Raw genomic sequence first — 22,655 nt, 5'->3', positions numbered from 1 at the left:
TTGGCCATGGGCCCCTGGGGGAGAAAGACAGTTCTGTTCCATAGGAAGGAAAGCACAGAGCCCCAGTGCTCCAGGGGCAGATGAGAATCGGCCCTGGACATGCCAAGGTCAGCCGGAGCTGTCAGGTGGCCCCAGGAGCCCAAGGCAGCCAGAGCTGTTCCATGTTCCCTTGGTTCCCTCGGTGTCACAAAGGTGTCCTTGGTTCCATTGGGCCCCTCAGGGTCACAAAGGTGTCCTTGGTTCCATGGGCCCCTCAGTGTCACAAAGGTGTCCTTGGTTCCACGGGGCCCCTCAGGGTCACAAAGGTGTCCTTGGTTCCATGGGCCCAGCAGTGTCACAATGGACTCCGTGATTCCATGAGGACCTGCAGGAGCACCATGGTCTCCTTGACTCCACGGGGCCTCTCAGAATCACACCGGCCCCTTGGTCCATGGGGCCCAGCAGTGCCCCGATGATCCCCTCGGATCCAATCCCACAATTACAGGGCTCCCAAGCAAAAACACAGGAAAAGGAGGAACAGTTCTTTACTCTAAGAAGTAAACAAGGCTGAGGGAGGAGAATGAATCCACCAGAAAGCCACGCCCAGAGCTGTCCTGAAAATCAGCCCTGGCTGGGGTCGGGCTGGGGGAGGCCCCAGCCCCCAGACCCCTTTGCTGAGGCCAGGTTTGCACCCCCATCCCCCAACCAAGGGGGCAGGAGGAGTTTTGGGGGTGTGGGGTAACCCCTGCTCAGGGGGAGTGAACACCACCCCCCTTACCCAGACTGGCTCAGGTGTGAAACCCCCAGCCCGGGAAGGCCACACACACAGGGGACAGTGTCACACTCGCCCCTCCCCAGGGGAGGTCTCTGTCCCTGCCACTCCCTTGCTCTCCCCTTTTCTCTCTCACAGGCTGGGGGGCTTTGCCAAATGGGAGAATCATTTTTCTCTTCCTCCCTGCCACCTTGGTGACAGCTACACAGAGTTTTCCTTCCTTTCAATCATCTGTATTGGGCCGAATTGTCACTTTTCTTTTACAGGAACCTGCAGCAGCTGAGCTGGAGCTGTGTGGGAACCGCTGGAGCTTTGAATTGCCACCAGAACTGCTTGTGCTGTCGGTTCATTCATGGTTGGGGCTTGCTTGTGTTTTCATCACAAGTGACTTGTGGGAAGAGCAAACATTGCTCAAAGCATTTTATGTAGACTTAAGTTTGATTTCTGCCAAGTTTATTTGGTCTGGTGCCAAGGGGATGCTGGGGAGGGGCTTGAGTGGGTTGTCCCTGTCCCTCTCACCCCAGGGAATGCTTGTGCGGGGTGGGGGACCAGGGGCTCTGTGTCCCTCTCACCGCTGAGTGTGCTCGGGGGGTGGGGGGCTCTCCGACCTTCTCACACCTGAGGAGGCCGGGGGGGTCTCTGTCCCTCTCACCCCTGGTGTGACCCCGCCCAAACATCATTGGGGTGAGAGGGACAGTCTCCATCCTCCTCTGCCAAATATGACCCTAAACCCAAAATTCCCCCCAAATACCAGTAAAATGGTGAGACTTTAGATGTCTCTGATCAATTTCTTTATTTTTACCCTAATTTTGGGTGTTTTTAAGGGACAGAGATGGATCAAAAGAAAATTAGGGCCAAAACAAAAGGACCATCAGCTGGGGGTCTTCCCAACCTGGATCACCAGGAATGTGGGCCACCAGGGCTCTTCCCGATTTGGGTCCTCTGCTGGGGGATGAAGTTGGAGCAGAGGACAAAGCTCTTGCCACAGTCAGGGCACTCGCAGGGCTTCCCTTAGTGGTGCCTCCGTTGGTGTCTGGTCAAGTGAGAGCTCTGTGAGAAGCTCTTCCCACACTGCAGACACTCGTAGGGCCTCTCCCTGGTGTGGATGCGCCGGTGGGTGACGAGGGTGGAGTTGTACTTGAAGCCTTTTGTGTAGTCAGGGCAGCAGAAGGAGCACTCCTCTGTGTGCCTGCGCTGGTGCCCGAGGAGACTGGAGCTCTTCCCACCCTCAGGACACTCGCAGGGCCTCTCCCCAGTGTGGATCCTCTTGTGGCAGAGCAGGCTGGAGCTCCAGCTGAAGCTCTTCTCACATTCCAAGCATTTGTTGGGCTTCTCTCTGCCATGAAGCTGCTCATGAACCACCAGCTCTGAGCTCTGGCTGGATCTGCAGCTGCCTTCCCAGCACAGGCTGGGTCTTTCCTCCTCAGAGCTCCCTGGGCTGGGTTTGGAGCCCCCCCAGCCACTTGTCAGCCCCTTCCCAGCCCCGGCTGAGTTGAAGCCCTGTGTGCCCCTGTGCTGTGCCCGGGCTGGCTGCAGGCAGTGCCCCAGCCCTGCTGGGCTGTGCCCAGGAGCTGCTCCTGGCCAGAGCTGTCTCTCTGCAGCGCTGCCGCTTGCCAGGAGCTGCCTCTGTGCCAGGAGCCCGGCCCAGCTCAGCAGCACAGACACAGCACAAGGACTGCAATGACCCTCTCGGGCCTTGCTGCTGAGGCCCTGAACATCAGTCCCTGACAGGGACTGGCACAAACCTCTCAAGAATTCAAGTCAGAATTGAACTTCAAAGTTTCTGGAAGTTTTCATGGGTCCCAGTGAGGGACACGACAGAGAAAGTGTCCCCAGGCTGCAGTCAGAGCAGAGAACTGGAGGCAGGGATGATGGGGGGGGAGGGGAGGGGCCATGGGGAGGTTGTGAGACAGGAACAAGCAGCAGTGGGGAGGATGTGAATGAGGAACAAGCAAAGGAAGAAAAGGATAAGAAAACGCCAACTGAAGGACAGTTGTGACATACATGACAGACAATGTGACACACAGACAAGAGCCAACCACAAAGCATAAAGCAGCGTGTGAAAATAGCCCTTAACCCATAATAATTATGCACGATCACGTGTAGGGAAAGCAAGAACTGTATATGAGGGACAGTAGGTCATCAATAAAATGGCTTCTGCCTGATTCACACTGAATCGTGTAGAGTCCTTTGTTTCTCTCCGCAGCCAGCAGAAGAAACAATTGGACAGAGCAGATGAAATTTTTTAGGGTGTAAAGGTAAAAAATCAGCTCTTCCCAGTGAATTCCCAATGTTGATCTAAGTCCCGATGGATGTTCCTGCCCCTGCGTTCACCCAGGTGCCTACGGGGATCCAGGAGAACGTGGAGAGCACCAGCCAGGGGTCTTCCTAACCTGGGTCCTCTGTTGGGGGATGGAGTCGGAGCAGAGGACAAAGCTCTTCCCACAGTCGGGGCACTCGCAGGGCTTCCCTTAGCGGTGCCTCCGTTGGTGTTTGGTCAAGTGAGAGCTCCTGGAGAAGCTCTTCCCACACTGGGGACACTCGTAGGGCCTCTCCCCGGTGTGGATGCGCCGGTGCCTGATGAGGTGGGAGTTTTGTTTGAAGCCCTTCCTGCAGTCAGTGCAGCGGAAGGGCCTCTCATCCGTGTGAATCCGCTGGTGCAGGAGGAGATGGAAGCTGCTCTGAAACCTCTTCCCACACTCGGGACACTCATAGGGCCTCTCCCCAGTGTGGATGCGCCGGTGCCTGATGAGGTGGGAGTTTTGTTTGAAGCCCTTCCTGCAGTCGGGGCAGCGGAAGGGCCTCTCATCCGTGTGAATCCGCTGGTGCAGGAGGAGACTGGAGCTGGTGTGAAACCTCTTCTCACACTGGGGACACTCGTAGGGCCTCTCCCCGGTGTGGATCCTCTGGTGGATACGTATGTTGGAGAGTGTGACAAAGCTCTTCCCACATTCCCCACACTCATAGGGCCTCTTCCCAGTGTGGAACCTCTGGTGCTGGATCAGGGTACATCTCTGGCTGAAGCTCTTCCCACATTCCCCACACTCATAGGGCCTCTCCCCGGTGTGGATCCTCTGGTGATTGATCAGGTTGGAGCTCCACCTGAAACTCTTCCCACATTCCCCACACGTATGGGGCTTCTCCCCATTGTGAAGCTGCTCATGAGCCACCAGCTCTGACCTCTGGCTGGATCTCCGGCCGCCTTCCCGGCACAGGGTGGGTCTTTCCTCCTCGGAGCACCCTGGGCTGTGTTTGCAGTCCCTCCTCCTGCGGGATCTCCAGGGCTTTTCCTCCCCGTTGGATTCCTGAGCCGTGGAGCTGCTCAAAACAGCCTCTTCCACCAGGTTCTGCCGTGGGGATTTGTCCTCCCTGGGCTCCGTCCTCAGCTCCTTGTCTGGGGAGGAAGGACAAGGAGAGGATGGGATTTGCCTCCGTGCCACAGGGAAGGGGAAGGAGATCCCCCCAGTCCGTCCCCGGCAGGACGGCGTCGGCAGCGGGGTTGTCCTGCAGCCGGGGGCGATGCTGGGCTGGGAGATGGAGCAGGAGAGAGGGGGAAAGGGGCACTGACTTCCTCCTCACCTGCCTGGGGGTCCTGGGGCATCTTCCTCTTCCTCACAGCCTCCTCCTCCATCTGGCCAAGGGTTGGGAATGGGAAATCCTGGTTTGGGGAGAAACAAGGGATGAGCACATTGACTTTACAGGTCCCTCTGCCAAGTCCGTCTCTAGAAATCACAGGGCACTGTGTGTCTATAAAAATCTGCTCTGAAAAAGCCTCTCAGGAGTTCCCCCTCTCTGGCCTCTCTGTTTTGGGGTTCTGGGGCTCCCCCCTGTCCCAGCTGCTGGGGGTCCCTCTTTCATTGGGGTCCCCCTCTCTACTTGGTCCCCACTCTCCCCAGGCTGATGGGAGTCCCAGGAATCCAAAATCTCCCCCCTTTGGTCTCCCCACTTAGGGATGCTGGGGGTTATGGGGTCCCCAGGTCCCTTCTCCCCTTATTCTCTGCTTCGGGGTGCAGGGGGTCCAAGGAGTCCACCCTCCCCCTCTCCAGGCTGTTGAGGGTCCTGCGAATGGCGGCGCTCCCCCCTCTCTGGGCTCCCCACTTTGGGGTCCTGGGGCTCACAGGGGTTCGCTCCTCCAGACTGCCGGGGCTCCCCTGGTCCCGGTACTGCCCCTCTCCGCTCGTCCCACTCTGGGGGTCCCGAGGTTCCCCCTCCGGCTCTCCCAAGGGGTCCCGCAGCCCCCTGGCTCCGGGCTGGAGGTTGCCCTGCCTGACCCACCAGCATGGGGAGGACCTGACATCCCATCACCCCCCACTGGGGCTCTGCCAGCAGCCAGCACAGGGATCCCCCAAAAACACCTCCTGGGGACCCCCCAGTATCCCCCCAAGGGGCACCTACGGCTTAGCTTTGGACTCCTGCAAGATCCAAACATCCCCCCCAAAAACACCGGCCCAGGGACTCCCCAGCATATTTGGGCCAAGCTCCCCTTCCCCCATCACCTGTGGGATGGGGGGGTCGACGCTCCTTGGGGTGAGGGGCCTGCAAATTCTGGGACTGCTGGACCCACGAGCTTCCTCCTCTTCCTCCACCTTCTTCTCATCTTACTCCATCCATTCTCCTCCTTCTCCCCAATCCCACCTCCTGCTCCTCCTCTCTCCATCCTTTCTCCTGCTCCTTCTTCCCCCCTTCTTCTCTTCCATCCCTCCTCCCCTGTTCCCCAAGCCCCTCACATCCCACGGGAGGAATGGCAATGGAGCCAGGACAGGTCGGGATGGGCAGTGCAGGGCTCTGGGCTGCTCCCACCCACTGGAGGGAACCTGGCCAAGGGAAAAGATGCAAAATTGGTGGGTGGAGATAAGAACTTGGTGTTGTGGTCACCCTGGGTGGGGACTTCCACCCCTCTGGTCTCATGTCAGGATGGAGAGGGGAGCGGGGGATGCAGAGATTGATGGGAGATCCCAAGGGATTTTAGGGGCAGGATGAGGGCTGCTGTGAGCCCCTTGTTGGGGGGGGTAAGCCTGGAGACCCCGGAGTGTTCCCAGGGCCCCAGGATGGAGAGTTGTCACCACCTTCTGCTTCAGATGGTGATTCTGGGGGGACCTGGGCTCCTTGGGGCTCTTCCTGCAGCCGAGAACTTGTAGGGACCCTCCTCCAGGTGGCTCCTACAGGTGTTCCAGGGGCTTGGGGCTCATGGTGAAGCCCTTCCCAGAGTCTGGGCATCCATAGGGGCTTCCCAGTGTGGATCCCCTGGTGTCTGGTGAGGCTGGGGCTCCTATGAAAGCTTTTCCTGCCCTCCTGGCCCCTGTAGGGTCTCTCTCCTCTGAGATGGGACCTCTGGGTAAAGCTTGGGCAGACACAGGACTTCTCCCCATCTTGGATCCTGTGCTGGGAGATCAGCTCTGTGCTCCGGCCAAAGCTCTTCCCACAGAAGATCAGTCCCCTGCCATGATGGAAACTTTGAGGTTCATCACACCCTTCCCACTCACCTGGAGGTCCCACCCCCCATCTTTCCCCTCCTCCACCCTTTTCCCATCATCCCCCATCTTCATCCACCAACCGACCTCACTAAGGGGAAGGATCTCACTCCCTTTTTCCACCCTCTCTCCACCATCCCCCTCTCCTTTCTCATCTTCCCACAAAACCTCTGTGACCCATGTGCCTGGTTTGGGGCTCTCAGTCCCCTCTCCCACTCAGATTGGGGAGTCCGATCCCCTTTTCATTGCTCTCCCCCTCCTTCCAACGGGTCCCCCTTTTCTCCCCCTCCCCTCACCCCAGAGCTCCTCGCCCGCGCCCGGGGGGGCTCCCAGCACCACCAGTGCCACCAGTGCGGCCCCAGCTGCCCCCACACGCCCCATGCCCAGCGCCGGGCGCTGCCGACAGCCCCAAAGCAGCCGCGCTGTGCCCTGGGGGGTCCCCAGAGCGGCCCCGCCCCGCACGGCACTGGGAGCACCAGTCCGGACCAGTGCGGAGCGCGGGCGGGCGGCATCAGCCGTGCCCGGGCAGGGCCGGGCCCCGCGGGGCTCCCGCCCGCACTCGGCCCCCGCCGGGACAGCGCGGGGGGGCCCGGCCTGCCCGCCCCCACCTCCCCCTCCCCAAATTCCGCTCCGGGGGGCGCTGGGGGCGGGGGGGGCTCAGCTGCGGCCAGAGGTGCCGGAGCCACGTGTCCCCCGCTGCCAGCACCGCCCCCTCAGGATTAGGGGTGCCCCAAAACTCCCTCGGAGCTGGCGGATACCCCGCAGGCCCCTCAGGACTGGGGTCCCCCCGGCCTCATCATCCCCAAACTTCGCCTGCCTCATCCCAGGCCCCATCCCGCCCATCCCCCTCCGCCACACTTCATCCCACACCCCAATCCACATCCCACCCTTCCCGGGCCCCATCCCGCCCCATCCCATTTCTCCCGGCAGCCGCCACCGGGATCCCAAAACCCCGCGTGCCGGGGGCTCCCCAATATCCCCCAAGGGGCATTTGCGACTCACATTCGGAGTCCTTCAAGATCCAAACATCCGCTTTCCCCTCCCCCGCCCCACCAAACCCCCCTTCCCCAGGAACCAACAAAGATATTTGGGGCTCGGTGCTGGAGTCCTCCAAGCTCCAAAATCCCCTCTCCCAAAACAACCCCAGGCACCGCCCAAGATATTTGGGGCGAGCTGCCCCTCCCCGGTCACCTGCGGGATGGGGGGAGCGGTGTTCCCGAGGCCGAGAGCTGCGGACACAGAGAGCGATGGATGCACATGGAGGCTCCTCTTCCTGCCCCCTCTGGCCCGCCTCTTCCTCCCGCCCTCCCCCTTTATCCCTCCTCTTCCTCCCGCTCCTGCTCCTCCAGCCGTCCTCCGTCCAGCAGCTCCGCTGCCGCCCCCAAACCTCGGGCTGGAGCGGGGGGTCTGGGACACAGCCCCGTGCTGGGGGGCAGAGCCGCTGCTGGGGCCATCGCTGTGTCCAGGGCATCCTTTGTGCCCCTCGGGCAGCTCCAGGCTCCCGAGGGCTCCCCGAGGCTTTCTGTGGCTGTCCCTGCTCCCCAAATCTGTCGCGTTTAATGCCCGAGCGCGGCAGCCCCGTGCCCTGTGGCAGCAGCCGGTGCCGGGACACAGCCCCGGGAGCTGCGCTAATGCCCGGCCGTGCCAGGAGGGACTGAGGGGAGGGGGCTTCATAAGGATCCCCCTCTGCGCCCCTGGCTGCGCACGGAAAGGTTCTTTAGGGCATGGGAGCGATTTTCCGGGGTTTCTGGGCTCGGCGGGGCCGAGGCGGCGGCAGCGGGAGCCGCGGGGCCCGGCCCGTGGGGGCGGCCGGGCTGGAAAAGTGCGCGGGGCCCCAGCGCGGTGCCCGAGGGCTGAGCGGAGCTGACGGGAACAAGCCCCGGAACCCCCCGGTGCCCGAGGGCTGAGCGGAGCTGACGGGAACAAGCCCCGGAACCCCCCGGTGCCCGAGGGCTGAGCGGAGCTGACGGGAACAAGCCCCGGAACCCCCCGGTGCCCGAGGGCTGAGCGGAGCTGACGGGAACAAGCCCCGGAACCCCCCGGTGCTGCTTTCTTAGTCGCTGCGCAGCGGCCTCTCCCGGTGCGGCTCTTTTATAATTTTTCCTTCTAATCTCTATATTTTACTCCATTCGCACCTCCCATCCCCCGCCCTCCGCTGCGGCTCTTTCAGCGCCGGGCTCCTCGCTGGTCTCTCGGTGCAGCTCCTTCAGTGCCACGGGCCGGCGGAGACGCCCCTCGGTGCGGCTCTTTGATCGGATTTTCTTCTTTTCTCGGCGTTTTCTCTCGTTCCCAGCTCGCCCGTCCCGCCGAGCGGCTCCTTCAGGGGCCCGGGGCGGCACCGAGCCCTCGGGGCGGCTCCAAAGGGCCCCGCCCGCCGCCGCTGCCCGAGGCCTCCCCGCTGCTGCCGAGGATCGGACACCGCAGGCGGCCCCGGCCCCTTCCTCTTCTTCCTCTTCTTCCTCTTCTTCCTCTTCTTCCTCTTCTTCCTCTTCTTCCTCTTCTTCCTCTTCTTCCTCCTCGCTGCTGCCGGGATTCAGCCCCCGCCGCCGCCCGGCTCCTTCTGCCGCTCCTGCCCGGCACGAAGCGGCGCTGCCGCTGACGGGGCCGGAGCGCGGCTGCCCCGCGACTGCCCCGCGCCTCAGGGCCGGGCCGGGGAGTGACCGCACGGCTGGGGAGGGACCCCCCGCTGGCCAGGGCAGGGACTGACCCCATGGGAGGGACCCCGCGCCGGAGCAGGGAAGGATTCCTGTCCCCGAGGGGAAGCAGCGGCACGAACTGAGCGCGACTCCCATCCCTTCTCCCTGCCCCGCTGGGCACAGCAGGGAGGAGCCGGGCATAAAGTGAACTCCGGCAAGGAGAAAGAGGTCGGGGGAAAGTTCTGTACCAGGGTTTATTTTCCTCCTCACTCTCCTGTTCTGATCCGCTCCGTCCCAAATCCAGTTCATTCCCCACGTCGGGGCTCTTGTGGCCGCGATGGCGATCCCTCAGTGACCTCTCCCTGCCCTTAGCCCGAGCCACGAGGACTCGGATCTGTTCCAGTTCCGTGCAATTCACGGGCATTTGGGGCAGCCGGAGCGAAGCAGCTGGAAACCACAGCGGGCTCGAGAGGGACTCGAGCAGGACAGGAGCCGGGGCTGCCCCGAGGGAGCTCTCCCGACGCGTACCTTGCCGGGCTCTTTGGACGGGAATTGCGGGGAATGTTTCCATCCATCGCTACAAAGCCGAGTCACAAGTGGAGCTGAGCTTTCAGCTTGAAATGAGGGAATCGAACGTGTGCGCGGGGACTGCTGGAACCTCAAGGTGTCCCTTGATCCTTTAGTTTCGGAAATATTCAGCCCCTCAGCAGCGATGTCTCTCCCAGCCCACCGGCTCCTGGCTCAGACCCAGCTCGGAGAAGAGACCCGAAGTCGCAACGGAATGAGCTCTGGCGTTATTTTCTTCTTTCATATTTATTTTATACCATTTTATTTTATAATCTATCATACTCATTCTTATTCTTTTATTCTTAGTTTCTTTTTTTTTTTTCCTTTTTTTTTTTTCTTCTTCTATTATATCGGGTTTTTTTCTCTATTTCCCCCCCACAGCCTTTGTTTCCTTCCCGGAGGTTTGTGGTGCGATGCTGTCCTACCGATTCTCCCTCTGAAACCAACGAAATAACGATGGATTTTTGAAGTCTTCCCGCTGCTCTTTCCAGAAGGTCTCAATCGGAGGGGCCTCAGGGCTTAATTGGGGAGAACAGTTTAATCGGGACGAGAAACTTCAATTCTGGGGAGAAAATGTGAATGGAGGGGAGAGAAAATGAACTGCGGGGAGGAGCCCCCCAGCCCCCGGCTGTGCCCCGAAGGTGCTGCCCGCGGCTCCCCTGCTCCCACCCCCGGGCTGGGGGCGCGGAGCTGCCGCTGCTCCCGGGAACGTCACGGCATAAAAACTCCATTCAAGCTTTTCCAGCCGCGGCAGCGACGCTCAGCGTTCCTTGGACCTCCCACGGTCCGTGGACATCCCGTGTCCCTCGGCTGTTCCGCGTCCCCCAGGTGTTCCATGTTCGCCCAGTTTGTTCCCGCACGCTCCCAGCCACTCCCAGCTGCTGCCAGCTGCACTCAGCACGCTCCCAGTTTCTCCCAGTAGCCCTCAGAGTGGTCCCTGTTGCTCGCAGTGTGACCTCTGTTACCCAGTTCTGGTCCCAGTGGGTTCCGGTCCTGGTTCTGGTCCTAGTGTATCCCAGTGTCCCAGTCTGTACCAGTCCATCCCAGCCTGTCCCACTCCATCCTGGTCCCTTCCCGGCAGCCGCCGCTGTTTCCCGGATCCTGCCCCTCCCGCCCTGGAGCTGCCGCCGGACGCCCCCCAAGATGCTGACGGGGGCCGGGGGCTTCGTGTTGGGCTTCGTCCTCCTGGGCTGGGGCTCGGCCTCCACCTGCGGGAGGAGGTGAGGGGGGATCCCCGGGGGTCGTGTCCCCCCCTCGGAGCGCGTGTGATTCCCCCATGTCCCCCCATGCCGGGGTCGCCCCCTTTTCTCTCCCACAGCGCTCCTGACCCAGCTCCTGCTCCCCCCTGGGAGGGGCTTTGGGAGCCCTGGGACCCCCTTGAATCCCCTTGGATTCCCTGGGCTTTGGGAGCCCTGGGACCCCCCTGCACCCCTCATCCTGCACCAACACCCCCTGCACCCCCTGTCCCGGGTATCCTCCTCTCCCAGCCCCTGAATCCCCTGTTTCCCTGACCCCGGGGACCCCCGGACCCCATTCCCGGCCATCCCGGGGCACCTCAGCCCCAGGCCTCCCTTTTCTGGGAAACCCGAGCTGGGCACGGGGCTCTGCAGCCGCTCTGCGATTTATGATCACCCAAAGGAAAGGGAGAAGAGAGGAGAGAGAGAGAGAAGGAGATGGGGAGTCAGGGATCGGGGTCACAGCGCCCAGTCCTGCTCCGCCGGGGCTGGGGCCCCGCAGCCGCAGGACAAAATGGATCCGCGGGTCCCGCTGCTTGCCCCGCTTCGGGCCGAACCCAGCGGGTTCCAGGCAGAGTTTGGCCGCGGGGCCCGGGAGCTCAGCCCGGCCCGGCCCGGGGGTCCCGCAGGGCGCGGCCGAGGAGGGTCCGGGGGATGGCAGGAGGGGACCCAGGGGAATTCCCTGGAATTGCCCCGTCCCCTCCCCCCGCGCTCCCGCGGTCCCTTTGGCTTCTCCGCCTCCCGCCCTGCGCCGCCGGGATCTGCCCGGCGCCCGGTGACGTCACGAGCAGCCCGAGCTGCCATTGGCGGGCAGGAAAGAGCGGCGCCAATGGCGGGGCCGGAGGCGGCTCTGGGGGCGGGGCCGGGCTGGGGGCGGGGCCCAGCGGAGCAGCGCGATGGCTCCAGCGCTGGGGCCGGGGGCGCTCCTGGGGGGCGAGGGGCGAGTGGGACCCCCGGCACGGGAACCCCCGAACCGCAACTCCCGGGCACGGGAACCCCCTGAGCTCCCATTTCCGGGTACTAGAGCACCCTGCACCGCCATTCCCGGATACTGTGACCCCCTGCATCCCCTTCCCCAGCACCGGGACCCCCCTGTTCCCCCTTGTCTGGCCCCGGGGCCTCCCTGAACCCCCCTGGACCACCATTCCCGGGTACTGTGACCCCCTGCATCCCCCTGCCCAGCACCGGGACCCCCTGTTCCCCTTAGCTGGCACGAGGACGTCCCTGAAGCCCCATTCCCGGGAAGGGGACTTCCCTGAACCCACATTCCCAGTCCTAGGAAAACCCCCTGAGCCACCGTTTCTGGGCCCCGGGACCCCCCTGAAACTCTATCTCTGGGCCGGGGACTCCCCCGTCCCCCCCGTTCCCGGCAGAGGGACCACCTGACCCCTCCATTCCCGGCACCGGGACCTCCTTGCACCCCCATATCCAGGTCTGAACCCCCACTCCCGTGCACGGGGACCGCCCGGCACCTCCATCCCCGGCGCTGAGACCCCCCCGAGCCCCCTTATCCCGCACCGATACCCCCTCGCACCCCCTCTTCCCCCGCCCCCGCGCTCCCTCGGGCACTTCCGCGGCTCCCAAGCTGCGCCACCGGGATCCGCCCGGCGAGCGGGGACTGCCCCCGGCACCGGGACCCCCCTCCCGCCCCCGGCTCCTCCCGGGGCCTTCTGGAAACAGCAGCGGGAAGAGTTCAACAATTCATCATTATTTCAATTGATTTCGTTGGTTTCCGGGGAGAGCCGCTGGGACAGCGCCTCACCGCAAACCTCCGGCAGGGGAACAAAGGCTGCGGTAGGTGAAAATAGCGAAAAAGCCGATGAAATGGAAGAAAAAATAAAAAGGCAAAAAGAAAAAAAAGACAAACGAAAAGTAAAATAGATTTTACAATAAAATAGCATAAAATAACTGGGGAAAAAAAAAAAAAAGGAAACAACAGCAGATCTTGTTCTGTTGGGACTTTGTGTCTCTTCTTCAAGATCCGAGCACCGAGGCGGCGGCGTGCTGGTAGAACGGGCAGAGACCGGAGAGGGGGAAAGTTGAGTGAAGTGTAAATGACTTTGTGGGCTTAATGAATATGGAACAGTTTAAGAGAGTCCTTAAGTCCACAGTGAAATGAATGGAGGGCGCCTCTGGCAATATTGCCAAGCGCCCCAGCGCTGTGATTTGCCTTTGTTCGACTAATAAATGTTCAATACTATATTGCTAAAAAATTCAGCTTTTGTATTCATTTTCTTCAGAGAGAGAATAGAGAGAGAAAGAGAGTGAGAATAGGGAGAGTAAAGACATGATAAAGAGAGAAAGTAAAGAGAGAGAGAGAGAGAGTAAAGAAAGAGGGAATAAAGAGAGGGGGGAAAGAGAGAGACAATAAGGAGAAAGAGAATAGAGTGAGAGTAAAAAGAGAGAGAATAAAGACAGAGAGAGTAAAGAGAGAGAGAATAAACACAAACATTGCTGCTAAAGAACGTCCGTGCAGCCCCAAACGCCTTTGCACACCGGCCCCAGTGTCCGTGTTCGGGGCTTGATTTACCAAGATGTGAATATCGATCTCATATCGATATCCAGCTGAGACAGACAAAAGCTCTCTAACAGTTTAGAGTTAGAAAGTGAATGTTTTATTGGCGCCGGACAGCGGCGTGGAACAGCTTCCTAATGCGCAGTGCCCAGGTATGAACGGTTACAGAGTTCATTTAGCCACAAAAGTGATGAATATCCAAACTACAAATACATATTTCTAACAGTGACCCCTCCCATTCTCCGCTTCGTATGGAAATGAGCTTTAATGGCATTAAGCATGCGCAGTGCGTGCTCTGAATTGAGTCGCTGCTCTCGAATTGGGGCGGTGGTCCCAGACAGATGAAGTAAGCTCATCTCCCTCACTTGCACCTTTTTTGCCTTTCTGAACTTTTAACAATCTTAATTACGTCAGTGACCTCCCAATTTCCTCTTGCCTGACTTCTGAATAGGTTCCCACAGAGGGAGGAAATTGGGAATTGTCCTTGTTCCCTACACCAACTGATCAATGTTTCTGTTCCTTGTTCTAAGCACAGCTAAACAAACATACAAATGACAGAGCATCAATTATTCCGTAATCAATTACTGACATCTTTAAAACCATTTCAAATCTAGCTAACTATTTTAATTAACTCTAGTCCAGCTCAAATTCTTTCTAATTCTAACTCATTTCAACACAGCTAGCCTATAACTCAAATCTTTATGTTTCTTTTAAATCTGTGTTTCAGGGTGTCACCGTGGCCACGGGGCTGCCCCAGGGCAGAAATCCCCTGCGGAGATACCGGGACCGACTGTGGGAGATGGGACGCCAAACACACCGGCTTTAGTCTCTTTGGGATGAAGAAGTGAGTTTTTCAGTCTGTTTGGGATAGAAAACTACTTCTGATTGCATCAGCCTGTTATACATGGGGTTTAAAAAGCATAACAAATACTAAAAAGGAATAATGATAAATAGCTGTGGTTCAAAAGGCATAAAGGAATTAGGAGGAACATATCTACTGACAGAAGTTTTAATAAAAACTATACTAGAAAAAAATCTTCTGCAGTGCTGTCAGTGGGTGTTCTTGGTTTCTTTAAAAATTTTGTATTTCTCATTTCCTCTGATCTGCTTTGTTTTGCAACCATTGAAGCTAAAATGAGCAACATCAGGACCAAATCAACAGTTGGGTGCAAAGCCTCAGAATGAATGTGGAGCTAATGGAGGATTCACGTGCTTTAGACACGTGTGTGCACAGGTGCAGAAAAGCATCGCTCCTTTTGGAGGCTGCATTACAGCACAGGGGTGGTAAAATCAGATTGACTCTTGTTTTCACAGGCTTCCCGGGCAGCACTTACCAAGGATCTCCTCAAGCCCAGTGAGTGATCGAGGACAGAACAAGGGTGGTTCTGGATAATCTATTTACACTCACATTTTCCAACTCCTCCCACTGGTTTGAAGTGCCAGTGTCCATTGTTGGAGCCAGCACAGTGGAAAGGAGCAGCACAGCTGAACAGAGAAAGCGACTTTTGCCCTCAGAGTAGAGCAAGCAGGAAGGCACACGGCTTGCACACATGAAGGTCTCTTGTCCATTCCAAGAAAAAGGCATCCACCAAAAGCAAAGATTTGTTGGATTCAGTGTAACAATACAGCGATTTCAGGGAAACATTGAAAGGAATGTGATGAATGTGTCTCTGCAAACAGACCCTGTGAATCTGCTGGTAGGCAGGGCCAGGGACTTGTAGGTAGGGAAGTGACAGAAGAAACTATCAGCTCGAGAGTCTTCCTGATGCAGAGTGAAGTAGAACCTGAAACCAGAATCAGCATCCATTGAGCACCTCGGAACCAGCATCAGACCTGGATCCCCCCAGCTCCCAGCACCCAGCCCTGGATCCCCCCAGCTCCCAGCATCCAGCCCTGGATCCCCCCAGCTCCCATCACCCAGCCCTGGATCCCCCCAGCTCCCATCACCCAGCCCTGGATCCCCCCAGTTCCCATCATCCAGCCCTGGATCCCCCCAGCTCTCAGCATCCAGCCCTGGACCTGCCCAGCCCCCTCACCCAGCTCTGGAACCACCAGCCCTCAGCTCCCAAGCCTGGACCCCCAGCTCCCATTCACCCGTCTGTGCCCCCCAGATTTCTTCTGCAGCCCCCCCGTGAGAGTGGGGGGTGGGGGCCGAGTGCTGGTGCCCCCCTGCCTGCAGCAGATCCAGCGGTGAGGGGAGTTCGGGGGTCCCTCAGCATTTGGGCTCCCCCGGGATTTGGGGTGAACCCCCGGGCCCCCCAGGATCTCCCTGAACACGCTGACGCTGCCCGTGCGCAGCGAGAAGGTTCATACCCGGCACGGGGTCCCCAGCTCTGTCACCGGCATCGCCCAGGTACCCCAAAACCTCCCGGGAATCCCCAACACCCCCCCGGGGAACCCCAACCTTTCCTGGGACCCCAAAAATATCCCCGGGACCCTCCAAAAACTCCCCAGGATGCAAAGCCCCATACAGACCCCCCAAAACCCTCTCAGGACACCAAAATTCCCACGGGACCTCCCAACACCCCCCGGACCCCCTTGAGAAGGTTTATAACTGGCACAGGGTCCCCATCTCCATCACCGGCAGGGACTCCAAAACAGCCTTGGGACACACAAATATTCCCACCGGGATCACCCAAACCCCCACTTTGGGACTCCTGAAAACCCCCCTCGGGAACCCACAAAACCACCGGGACCCACAAAACCCCCCAGGAGCCCCTCGCGAATGTTCAGCCCCAGCACGGGGTCCCCATCGCCATCATCGGCACCACCCAGGTACCCCCAAACCCTGCCGGTACCCCCAAACCTCGCTGGGACCCCCAAACCCTCCCGGGACCCCCAAACCCCGACCCGGGGCTCCGCTGCCGGAATCAACGGGAATGGTGTTGCCCTTTTAACGGGAGTTATAGTGGGCACCGACTTTCCCGGGGCATCTTAAAGCGCCGATGGCAGAGCGAACCCCAAAATTTCACCCGGGGGGCACTCTCCCGTTTGCTGCACTCGGGGGAGCCCCGAACGGCGACAGGTCCTGGGCTGAGCCCCCCACTCAGCCGGGGGTGGCGAGGGAACGGGGAGGGCTGGGACGGGGTTTGGGGGTGCTGGGGTTAACTGGGGGACCCCAGTGGAACCCCTTTCCCGCTGTCCCACCTCCCCGGATCCCCCCTCTCCCACCCCTTTCCCATTGTTGCCCCAAACCTCCGCTGCCCCAGCTCGCCCTGGGCTGACCCAGCCCTTTCCCATCGTGGCCCGGCCCGGCCCCGCTGCCCCGAGAGCTCCCGGGCCGCGGCCGCAGCGACGGAGGAAGGGCAGGAGGAGGAGGAGGCGGGACAGAGGAGGAGGAAGAGGAGGGACGGGGGGAAGAAGGAGGAGGCGGAGCAGGCGGAGGAGGCGGAGCAGGCGGAGGAGGCGGAGCAGGCGGAGGAGGCGGAGCAGGCGGAGGAGGCGGAGCAGGCGGAGGAGGCGGAGCAGGCGGAGGAGGCGGAGCAGGCGGAGGAGGCTCCACGTGCGGGCAGCGCTCTCTGCATCCGCAGCCGCTCGGGCCGGGAGCATCGCCCGCCCCGCATCCCGCAGGTGCCCGGGGAGGGGGAGCTCGGCCCAAACATCCCGGGCGGTGCTTTTGGAGGGGGGAGGGATATTTGGAGCTCGCAGGAAATCTATTTGGGGCTCGCAGTTTCATCCTCTCTGTCGGGGCGGGCGGCGCGATGTTTGGAGCTTGCGGCACTCCAAAGGCGAGCCGCAGATGCCCCTCGGGCGGATATCGGGGGGTCCCGGGCGGTGTTTTTGGGGGTCCCGGTGTCGGTGGCGGCAGAGCCCCGGCGGGGGCGGGGGGATGCGGGTCCCCCCGCGGTGGGGGTTGGGCTTCCCGGGCCGGGCCCTCCGAGCTCTGCCGGGGCCCCGTGGGGACGGCGCGGGGCCGGGGGGGCGGGGGGACACCGGTTTTGGGGACCCCCGGGAGAGCCGCGGCTTCCCTAAGCGGGACCCCGGAGAGAGGAGAGCCCCAGAAGCCCAAAGCGGGGACCCCGAGAGGGGGGACCCCTGGGATTGGCGGGACCGCGGCGGGGGGGTCTGGGGGCTGCAGGGGCGGCACGGCCGGGAAGTGGGCTCGGGGGTCCCGGGGCCGGGAAAGGGGCTCGGGGGTCCCGGGGCTGGGAAAGGGGCTCGGGGGTCCCGGGGCTGGGAAAGGGGCTCGGGGGTCCCGGGGCCGGGAAGGGCTGCTCCCAGTATGAGCCCAGTTCCCTCCCCGAGTGGTTCCAGTTTCCTCATCAGTCCCAGTATGAGCCCAGTATGATCCCAGTATGATCCTGGTCACTTCCCCTCACTCCCTGTTGCTCCCAGTATGAACCCAGTCACTCCCAGTCACCGCCCATTATGATGCAATTTGCCCCCAGCACAGTCTCAGTTGCTCCCAGTTCCTCCCACTTTTGTCCAGTGTGTTCCCAGTTCTCCCAGTTGCCCCAGCATAGTCCCAGTCACTCCCAGTATGATGCCAGACTCTCCCAGCAGGGCCCCAGTCACTCACAATTGCTCCCAGTTGCCCCCAGCACATTCCCAGTCACACCCAGTGTGGTCCCAGTCAGCACCCACATGGTCTCAGACACTCCCAGTATATCCCAGTTGCCCTGACCATTCTCGTGGTCATTCCCAGGCACTCCCAGTTACCTCAGCAGGGATCAGTTGCCCCCAGATTTATCCCAGCCCCTGCCAGTACATCCCAGTTGTCACCAGCATGCATCCTATCATTCCCAGTTCCTCCCAGTGCATCCCCAGCAGGCTCTCAGCATGGGCCTGGTAGCTCCCTGTAACCCCCACTGACACCCGCTATAATCCCAGCAAGGCCCCCGTCACTCCCAGTATGATGCCAGTGGCCCCCAGGGTGTTCCCAGTTGCTCCCTGTCAATGCCAGCATGAGCCCAGTAGCCTCCAGTATGATCCCCGTGACTCCCTGTCTCTCCCAGTATATCCCAGTCACCCCCAGCATGCTCCCAGTCACTCCCATTTCTTCCCAGCTGCATTCAGCACAAATCCAGTTGCTCACAGCCACTCCCAGTCAATCCCAGTATGATTCCAGTCACCCTCAGTATGATCCCCGTCTCCCCCAGCATGGACCCACTGTGATTCCAGTATGATCCCAGTTGCCCCCAGCATAGTTCCAGTTGTTCCCAGTTCCTCCCAGTATGATCCCAGTTGCCCCTAGAATAGTCCCAGTCATGCCCAGTTTCCCCCAGCATAGATCCAGTTGCTCCCAGGTGCCCCCAGCATGGTCTCATTTCCCCCCAGCATGATCCCAGCTGTTCCCAGTGTGATTCCAGTCACCCCCAGTATGGTTACAGACACTCCCAGTATATCCCAGTTGCCCTCAGCATGTTTGTAGTCATTGCCAGGCACTCCCAGTTGCCCCAGTAAGGTTCCAGTTACCGCAGAATGATCCCAGTCTTTCCCAGTTACTTCCAGGGTCCTCTAGCATGATCCCAGTTTCTGTCAGTTTCCCAAAGTATGGTCCCAGTTGCTCCCAGTATGATCCCAGCTGTGGCCCCAGTTGTGGCCTCAGTTGTGGTCTCAGTGCCCTCAGCATGGTTCCAGTACCTTCCAGTTGATCCCAGTTGCTCCCAATGTGTCCACATTTTCCTCCCAACATGGGCCCAGCAGCTCCCAGCAACCCCCAGCATGGTTCCATTCACACCTGCTGTAATTCCAGTGCCTCCCAGTATGGCCCCAGTAGGACCCGTAGTTACTTCCAGTATGGTCCAGTCACTTCCAGTATGGTCCCAGTGTCCCCAAATGTGATCCCAACTGCTCCCTCTCAATGCCAGTATGATCCCAGTCACCCCCAGCATGGTTACAGTCACTCCCAGTATGACCCCAGTCACTCCCAGATACTCCCAGTATTATTCCAGTCATGCCCAGAGTGACTCCCTGTCACTCCCAGTGTGGGCCCAGTTGCTCCCAGTATGAATCCAGTCACTCCCAGTTACTCCAAATACAAACCCATTTGCTCTCAGCACGGTCTCTGTTGCTCCCAGTCACCTCCAGTATGGTTCCAGTCATGTCCAGCACCTTTCCAGTCCCTCCCAGTCTGATTCCAGTATGGTCGCAGTCATCCTCAGACACTCCCAGTATCATCCCAGTCAGTTCCATTAGGATCCCAGTATGACCCCAGCATGGGCACAGCTGCTCCCATTATCTCCCAGTGTGGTTCCAGTTGAACCCAGTTGCCCCCAGTTCAGACCCAGTCACTCCCCACATGAGGTTGAGCGCTCCCTCCCCCCACCCGTGGGATCATCGCCCCCCATCCCACAGGTGCCCGGGGAGGGGGAGCTCAGCCCAGATATCCCGGGGGGGTTCCCTGGGTTGTGTTTTTTTGGGGGGGATGTTTGGAGAATGAAGAACTCCAAAGCTGAGCAGAAAATGCCCCTTGTGAGGACATTGGGGGTCCCCAGGAGGTGTTTCTGGGGGTCCCGGTGGCGGTGCCAGCAGAGCCCTGGCTGCGGGCAGGGGGATGTGGGGTACGGCCCGTGGTGGGGGTTGGGTCTGCCCGAGTCAGTCACGGCCACCTCCAGCCCGGAGCCAGGGGGCTGCGGGACCCCTTGGGAGAGCCGGAGGGGGAACCTCGGGACCCCCAGAGTGGGACGAGCAGAGAGGGGCAGTACCGGGACCAGGGGAGCCCCAGCAGTCTGGAGGAGCGACCCCCTGTGAGCCCCAGGGCCTCAAAGTGGGGAGCCCCAAAAGGGGGGAGCACCACTATTTGCGGGACCCTCAACAGCCGGGAGAAGGGGAGGGGGGACTCCTTGGACCCCCTGCACCCCGAAGCAGAGAATAAGGGGAGAAGGGACCTGGGGACCCCATAACCCCCAGCATCCCTAAGTGGGGAGACCAAAGCAGGGAGCTTTTGGATTCCTGGACTCTCAGCAGCCTGGGGAGGGTGGAGACCAAGTAGAGAGGGGGACCCCAATAAAAGAGGGACCCCCAGCAGCTGGGACAGGGGGGAACCCCCAAACACCAAAGGGGAGAGACCAGAGACAGGGAACTCCTGAGAGGCTTTTTCAGAGCAGATTTTTATGGACACACAGTGCCCAGTGACTTCTAGAGATGGACTTGGGCAGAGGGATCTTACACTCAACACCCTTGTTTCACCCCAAATCAGGATTTCCCATTCCCAACCCTTGGCCAGATGGAGGAGGAGGCTGTGAGGAAGACGAAGATGCCCCGGGAGCCCCAGGCAGGTGAGGAGGAAGTCAGTGCCCCTTTCCCCCTCTCTCCTGCTCCATCTCCCAGCCCAGCATCGCCCCCGGCTGCAGGACAACCCCGCTGCCGACGCCGTCCTGCCGGGGACGGACTGGGGGGATCTCCTTCCCCTTCCCTGTGGCACGGAGGCAAATCCCATCCTCTCCTTGTCCTTCCTCCCCAGACAAGGAGCTGAGGACGGAGCCCAGGGAGGACAAATCCCCGCGGCAGAACCTGGTGGAAGAGGCCGTTTTGACCGGCTCCACAGCTCAGGAATCCAACGGGGAGGAAAAGCCCCGGAGATCCCTTAGGATGAGGGGCTGCAAACGCAGCCCAGGGTGCTCTGAGGAGGAAAGACCCACCCTGTGCCAGGAAGGCAGCCAGAGATCCAGCCAGAGGCCAGAGCTGGTGGTTCATGAGCAGCTTCACAATGGGGAGAAGCCCCACATGTGTGGGGAATGTGGGAAGAGCTTCAGGTGGAGCTCCTACCTGATCGACCACCAGAGGATCCACACTGGGGAGAAGCCCTATGAATGTGGGGAATGTGGGAAGAGCTTCAGCTGGACCTCCAACCTGATCCGCCACCGGCGCATCCACACTGGGGAGAGGCCCTACGAGTGTCCTGAGTGTGGGAAGAGGTTTCAGAGCAGCTCCAATCTCCTCCTGCACGAGCGGATTCACACGGATGAGAGGCCCTTCCGCTGCCCCGACTGCAGGAAGGGATTCAAGCAAAACTCCACCCTCATCACCCACCGGCGCATCCACACCGGGGAGAGGCCCTACGAGTGTCCCCAGTGTGGGAAGAGCTTCTCCAGGAGCTCTCACTTGACCCAACACCAATGGAGGCACCACTAAGGGAAGCCCTGCGAGTGCCCCGACTGCGGGAAGAGCTTTGTCCTCTGCTCCAAATCCATCTCCCATCAGAGGAGCCACGTTTGGCAGAGCCCTGATGACCCACATTCCCTGTGATCCAGGTTGGGAAGACCCCTGGCTGGTGCTCTCCACGTTCTCCTGGATCCCCGTAGGCACCTGGGTGAACGCAGGGGCAGGAACATCCATCAGGACTCAGATCAACATTGGAAATTCATTGGGAAGAGCTGATTTTTTAACTTTATGCCCTAAAAATTTTCATCTACTCTGTCCAATTGTTTCTTCTGGTGGTATCAAGCCACCCCGGATGATCTTGGAGGTCTTTTGCAGCCTAAGTAATTTCTATGTTAATCCCATTGAAACAGCAAAAATTGGGGTAAAAATAAAAATTTAAAGACATCTAAAGCTGCACCATTTTCCCGCAATTTGGGGGTGAATTTGGGGTTCAGGGGAATATTTGGGAGGATCTGAGTGTTGTGGGGCTGTGAAGCCAGGCAGATTGGGGCCACAATCTCACAGTTGTGGGGGCAGAACGTGTGCACCTGAGCCCGTCTGTTCTCCAGGAATTCCAGTTGTGTGTCCCAGTCCCTTCCCTGGGTCTGCCCATCCAGGGTGTCCCCCCCAAAGTGCCCAAATCGCTGCTGAAGTGCCTGAGCTGCTCTGCGTTGTGGATGTTCCTGTCCACCAACCTGTCCTGGTCAGTGCCATGGGGGCTGGGAGGGGGTCTGAGGGGACTGGGCTGGGCTTTTGAGCCTCTTGGGGCCATTTGAGGTGCTGGGAGGGGGTTTGGGGGGCTTTTTGTGCAGTCTTCAAGGGAGTTTTGGGGTGCTGGCAGGGCTGTGTGTCTTGGAGAGAATTTGGGAGGGTGTTGGGGGAGATGGGAAGGGGTTTTGGTGGTTTTTGGGATCATTTATGATGCAGGGTGTGGTTGGGGGAGTCCTGGCAAGGAGATTTGGGGGGCTTTGAGAGGTCCAAGATTGGCTCTGGGGCTGGGTGGGGGTTTTAGGGCAGGTGTGGCCTCCCCCAAGACCCCCAAAGCTGCCACCAGACCCCATCCCCCAAGATGCTGCCGGGGGTCAGGGGCTCCATGTTGGGGTTCATCCTCCTGGCACTGTGGGAGAAGGTGAGAGGGGGTCCCAAGAGGCCGTGTGTGTCCCCCCAGAGCGTGTGTGACCCCCCCCATCCCAGTGTCACCCCCTTTTCCCTGCCCACAGGGCTCCTGAGCCAGCCCCTGCTGCCCCGGGAGGGAATTTGGGGAGGGGGCAGAGGGGGTGCGCAGCCCCCGCCGGGGGATGACCCCGGCCCAGCGCCCTTCGTTCAGCACCGAGCTGGGCTTGGGGCCGCAGGAGGAAGAGGCCGATGGGAAGCAGATCCTGCAGGGGGGACAGG

General features: G+C 60.2%; 1 protein-coding gene across 1 annotated transcript in view; it reads left to right on the top strand.

Annotated features, from left to right (window-relative positions):
• The window catches only part of LOC138101776 (zinc finger protein 850-like), a 79,444-nt gene that overhangs the window by 48,305 nt on the left and 8,484 nt on the right, over positions 1 to 22,655 (top strand). The window contains exon 5 of the mRNA XM_068999562.1: positions 20,802 to 21,192. Within this exon, the coding sequence (XP_068855663.1) occupies positions 20,802 to 21,192 (391 nt within the window). The remainder of the gene's footprint in view (positions 1 to 20,801; positions 21,193 to 22,655) is intronic.

Source organism: Aphelocoma coerulescens, unplaced genomic scaffold (assembly GCF_041296385.1).
Source record: "Aphelocoma coerulescens isolate FSJ_1873_10779 unplaced genomic scaffold, UR_Acoe_1.0 HiC_scaffold_46, whole genome shotgun sequence".
NCBI lineage: Eukaryota > Metazoa > Chordata > Aves > Passeriformes > Corvidae > Aphelocoma > Aphelocoma coerulescens.
Note: the sequence above shows the minus strand (reverse complement) of the source record. Positions and strands in the feature narration are given on the sequence as shown.